The sequence below is a fragment of the Panthera uncia genome (assembly GCF_023721935.1).
Source record: "Panthera uncia isolate 11264 chromosome C1 unlocalized genomic scaffold, Puncia_PCG_1.0 HiC_scaffold_4, whole genome shotgun sequence".
Lineage (NCBI taxonomy): Eukaryota > Metazoa > Chordata > Mammalia > Carnivora > Felidae > Panthera > Panthera uncia.
In genome coordinates, this window is record NW_026057585.1 from 97,805,287 (window position 1) to 97,810,757 (window position 5,471).

Here is a 5,471-nt window from a genome sequence, read left to right on the forward strand (position 1 = left end):
GAGGTTCGTGTGTTCGAACCCCACGTCAGGCTCTGCACAGAGCCTGCTTGGGATTCTCTCTCTCTCCCCCCTCTCTCTGCCTCCCCCCCCCAAATAAATAAGCTTTAATAAAACTAAAAACAGATACGAGGAAGGAAGGAAGGAAGGAAGGAAGGAAGGAAGGAAGGAAAAGGGGAGAAAGCAGTAGGCCCCAGGGAGGGCCAGGTCCAGCAGGGGTCAGGACCTGCTGGTCAGCTCACTTGCCCTGCGGCCTCCTCCTTCTGCCTGAGCAGATCTGGGTAGCCACGGCAGGTCAGTGTTTTGAACTCTTTCCCTCCTCCCTCTTGCCTTTTCTGGCTGCATGTCAGAGCCTGTCTTATGGAAAACAAGACAAAGGAAGTGATTTCATGAGTGCCTGGACCAGAATCTCAAATCCATGTTTAAAAATAACAATAATAAAGATTATGGCTAGTATCTATCTCTGTAGGAACCAGGCCGACTGCAGGCCAGAAATGGGCCCGGCTGTGCTCTTTTGAGCAGGTGCTAGGTGTGGGCAAAGAGGGATGGCTATTAGAAATCCTAATGAACCTCCAAAGGATCAAGACACGAGTCTTCAGAAGAAAAAGGAAGGTTCCCGAAGGCCTCTGGCTTTGGTGACCTGGGAGGAAGCGATGTGAGCAGAGCCCTACTCTGGGACCTGCAGCCCTGGGTGCGTGTCACACAGGCTTCTCAGTGGCATAGCCTTGAGCAAGCCTCTGAGGCTCGCCCCCGCAGCCCTGCCACCCTATGGTGGCGTGTCCCCTGGCCAGGCCGTAGGAAAGGCCCAGAGAGGAGGCGGTTGGCTGCTTTGGAAGCGGTTGGCACTGTGCTGGACTAACGCTGTCACGGGTGCCCGAGCCGCCTTGCCCCTCCCCGATTGCAGCCTGACGCCCGAGGTCAACCAACAGCTCTTTCCTCCTGGTGTGCAGGTGCGGAGGACGTGGTGATGGCATTTTCCAGGTCGGAGACGGAGGACCGGAGGCAGTAGCTGTGAACCCCTTGGGACACCCTGGAAGCTGGCAAGGGCCAAGAGATCTGTGTGGACCTCGGCCAGCCGAGTGGCAGCAGATCACCTTCCCGATTCCCCCTGCCCCTACACCCTACCCTACCCCACTCCAGGGTCACTCAGCAGGGCTGGCACCGAAGGAGGCACCGGTGGTGCAGTTACAATTGGCTTAAAGGGACGGACTCATGATTGGCTGCAGGAAGAAACCCTTTTATTTTTAAATCTTGACCAACAGAAACCTTTTATTTTTATTTCTGACTTTTTTTTTTTTTTTTTTTTTTTTTTATTTGCTCCTCGGTATATGGCTTCCCAGGAAGCTCTCTGAGATCTGGTGCTTTATTTAGGTCACTTTTTAGGAATGTGAAGAGGCCCGATTGGCTGCTTAAACTGGAAAAGGATTCTGATTGGCCAGCTAGTGGGAAACGGTGTTGTTTTTTTTTTTTTTTTTTTTTCTTTGATTGGCTGCAGGTGTTCTGCTGATAGCAACAGCTTCTCTCTTTTCAATGCTGAAAACAGGGTTTGGGACATTGGTTGTTATATTTGACTTGAAAAGAAAAAAAAAAAAGAAACCAAGTGCGCTTTGCAATATTTATTACACAAAGAGCTTGCTGCTGCTTTCACGTGTTTTGTTTGTGTTTGCATTTGATTTGATTTTGATATGTGTGTTTGGTTTCTCATTGGCTCATCCGCGACTCCCGTTTCCAGGGGCGCCCCCGCCTCGGCCGCACAGGCAGTGTCTCTCCAGTCCGGGGGTCCACCTGGAGAGTGCATTTGCTCTAATGCCCACACCGGGCTCCACTGGCAAGGGGACCTCCGAGGCCCCATGCAGGGTCTACAGCTGGAAAAGAGGGCCCCTGAGGAGGTTTGTGCTGTCCTGCAGGAGCAGACCAGAGCTTAGAGGTGACCATTAGCCAGGATTTATGCTCATCACTTCCATGCGTTGGCACCCGGCCAGGCCCCCTTCTGGGGGGAGCTGTGGGGCTCCCCTCTGCATGGGGCTGGGCCTCTCTGGCCTGTCCCTGTTGAGTAGAGCAGCGGGTGGCTCTGACCTTTCAGCCGATCCCTCCATATCTACTTCCTGAGGCCTCATCTGGGGCTCCTCCTGTAAAGGGCAGGAGCTGCTCCTGGCTGTGAGACCCCACAGTGGAGTAGAGGGCTCTGCCCGGGAGCCCGGAACCCTCACAAAGGCCCCAGCTTGGCTCACAAGGCCCGGGAGGCCTTTAGGTCTCCACATCCGGCCCTGACCTCCGCCAGCCAGGCTCCCAGGGTACCTGCCGCTGGGCAGTAGGCCCTGGCCCGGGCTTGGAGTCCTCATATCCGACGGAAGGGTCCCTCTCCATGTCAGCCTGGAACAGACATTGTTTGCTTCTGAAGTGCCGACCGAGACAGCTGGCCGGGCCTTCGCTGAGCAGGTTCCACCAGGCCGGCCCTCGGCCCGGGTCCCCAGAGACACACGGCAGAGCAGCCAGATTTGAGGGGCAGCGAGAGCCCCAGGTCTTCCCTCCTGCCCTCCTCCTACCCTCGGGGGGAGCCTGGCCTTCTCCCTGTGTCTCTCACCAGAGTGGAGTCTGGGTGGGGAGGTGGAGGAAGATGGGGACCTCAGGGACCGGGAGCCTGGACCCTCCCCCGAGACGGTAAATGGCTGAGGCCCCCGTTTTGCCCCAGGTACCCAGAGCCAGGAGAAGATTCTCAGAGCCAGACTCCCCCTTCTCAGGGCTGGGGCTGTACGGATCACAGGAGCTGCCCTGGGGCCATGTGGACGGCCCGTGCTGTGCTGTGAGCCTTGCCCCAGAAGGACTCGCGTGTCACAGCTTAGATGGCCCTGACCTCCTCCGCACGTGGGCCTGGTTAGCTGACCTGGTTAGGTTAACCTTCAAAGAGCGTCGATCCCCAGGGAGCGGGGACTATGGAGACACCAACAGGGGCCCGAGAGCACCCTCCTCCGGGAGAGGCAGTTGGCGTATGTGTGAGCACACACACACACTTTCACTCTCAGTGTCCTGCCTCCAGCTGAGCCCCTGGGGAAAGGTCAGCTTTTGCGAGCCCCCTCCCCCCAGGTTATGACATCTGTCACCAGGTGCCAGTACCAGGTTGCCATTTTCCCCCTCTCTGTGTACCTGCAGCTCCCATAAAGGGTCCGTGTCCAGGCCGGTGGTGTGTCTGTGCCCCAGCCTGTCCTTGTCAAGGTCACGGGGCCTCCCTCTTGTAACAGCAATGGCCCCGGTCTGTCTTGCCATCTGAACACGAAAAGTGAAGGTGTTTCTGTGGCTCCATATTTCAACTGAAAATATATCTGTTGGAGAAAAAAAAATTAACAATAAAGATTTTTAATAGTGTGTGAGCTGAGTTACCTCCCTCGGAGTTGGGTGCGTTCGCTGATTGCCCCATGTCGCATGGGCTCCGCTGCTGGGCCCTCTCTCCCCAAGGAGGCACCACAGGGAGGGTCGGAAACACCATGTTTGCTAGTTTGATTGTCTGTGACCTGGAGGGTGACTCGGGGCTTGGAAGAATTCCGAGATCTGCCCAGCTGACAGGCCCCTGGAAGGCTGAGCCCCCTTTTTGACCTGGAGATTCTGATACCGTCTTCGATTGGACTGAGGTCAGCCTTCAGAGGTGACCTTGCCCCTCTGTGCTCTTGAGCAGACACTGGGCACCTGCAAGAGTGCGGGGGCCCTTCCATCCTAGACACCCCAGCCCCCTGTGTGATGGCAGTGGTCTTGGGCTACTTGTAACAAAAGTCCAAACAGAATATCCGGCCCCTCCGTCATCCCAGAAATGGGAGATTTATTGGTGTTCAGCTGTATATTCAAGTTTAGAAGCTGAAATCATTTCTGCTTTAGGAATTTTTGCTTTGGAAGCATTTTCTAGAATGTTTCATTTCCACCCTTCATCATCCCATTTTAGGTCTTTTTTTTTTTTTTTTTTTTTCCCCCGCTTACATGGACTCCCTGCTTCTATTTCCTTTTCAAAGAGTTTCACTGGGAGCTAAACGCTGTGGGGTTTATAGACTCTGAGGACAGACGGCCCAATCGACATCATTCACTCTTAGCGTTGGGAGAGATGTTGAAGGCCGCCTAACAGGCCACACGGTGACCAGATGTGTGTCACCTCTGAAAGATCTCTAAAAAGGGCTTGTCTAGGCTTTGCTTGGATACCCTCCAGGGTATTTTACATGGAGTTGGCCTGCCTTTCTCTGTAGGTTTTTATTTATTTGAATGTTTATTTATTTTTGAGAGAGAGAGAGAGAGAGACAGAGGATGAGGGGGGGAGGGGCAGAGAGAGAGGGCGACACAGAATCCGAAGCAGGCTCCAGGCTCCGAGCTGTCAGCACAGAGCCCAATGTGGGGCTCAAACTCACGAACTGCATGATCATGACCCGAGCCGAAGTCAGACACTTAACCGACTGAGCCACCCAGGTGCCCCAAGGAAAAAATTTTTAAAAAGACAGCTGTGTTAGCCAGACATTACAGAGACACAATCTCCAAGGGCTCATGTTAGGTAAATTACTTGTGTTCTGATTTGCACTGTCGGGAGTGAACCTCGGCGTTAATCTGCTCTTCTACACTGAGCAGTTGAGCAGGGGGAGGCGCTGACTGGCCCTGGTGCCACTGCCCAGCCCCCAGCAGAGACCCTGGAAGCCGACCCTGGAGGGAGGCGCCCTCCCAGAGTTGTCTAACTCGGTTGTGTCTCTTGTGGGAATTGGGCCAGCAAGAAAGAGGAGTTGGGACGCCACAGCAGGCCCAGGAAAAACACTGGGGGCCGCGCGGCGTCTTTCAGGGTCCCTCGGCCCACACAGCAGGTGGCCTTCTGGGTTCACCTTCCTGGGTACAGGTGCATGCAGCCAGAAATGACGACAACCACTGGGATCGGGTCTGCTGAGGCCTGAGGCAGCCGGAGGCCAGGCTGAGTCTGGGGGAGGCTGGGTGGGCTGAGAAGAGAGGGGGGCCAGGGTACTGCCTTTTGTTGGTGTTTCCCAGCCCTGGGGGGGAGGGCGGTTGCGTTATGAAGTGCTTTTCCCTGTCCCTGCAGGTGACTGGCAGCTTCGAGAATCCAGGCTGTTCCAGCCTTTGAACAGGGCCCTTTGTAGCAGGGAAACCGATCCCTCTGGGGCACCTGGTTCAGTGGTGGGGGCAGGAGCCAGCTCCCGGAGCCGGGAGCTCTACCAGTACCCACGTGCCACACCCGCAGGGGCCAGTCATCACTCTCTCAACGTCCCTGTTGCCCTCTGCACCCACCCTTTTCCCGGAAAAAGACTGACCTGAGGCCGCGTTTAGAAAAAAACGCTTCTCTCTCTCTCTCTCTACTGAAGGAACTCCCTTTCCTTGGGCAATAACCGGGTGTTTAGGAGATTTGGGAGGCTTGTGGGGACGACAACTGCTAGTCCTAATTTAAACAAAGGCCTCCTTAAAGGATAAAGGCAGTGAGATGCTTTTTGAATATCAGCAGG

General features: G+C 55.1%; 1 protein-coding gene across 1 annotated transcript in view; it reads left to right on the forward strand.

Annotated features, from left to right (window-relative positions):
• CTNNBIP1 (catenin beta interacting protein 1) overlaps positions 1-1,593 on the forward strand; it is a 28,489-nt gene extending 26,896 nt beyond the window's left edge. The window contains exon 5 of the mRNA XM_049618162.1: positions 948-1,593. Within this exon, the coding sequence (XP_049474119.1) occupies positions 948-1,006 (59 nt within the window). The 3' untranslated portion in view covers positions 1,007-1,593. The remainder of the gene's footprint in view (positions 1-947) is intronic.
• Positions 1,594-5,471: the final 3,878 nt, after the last annotated feature.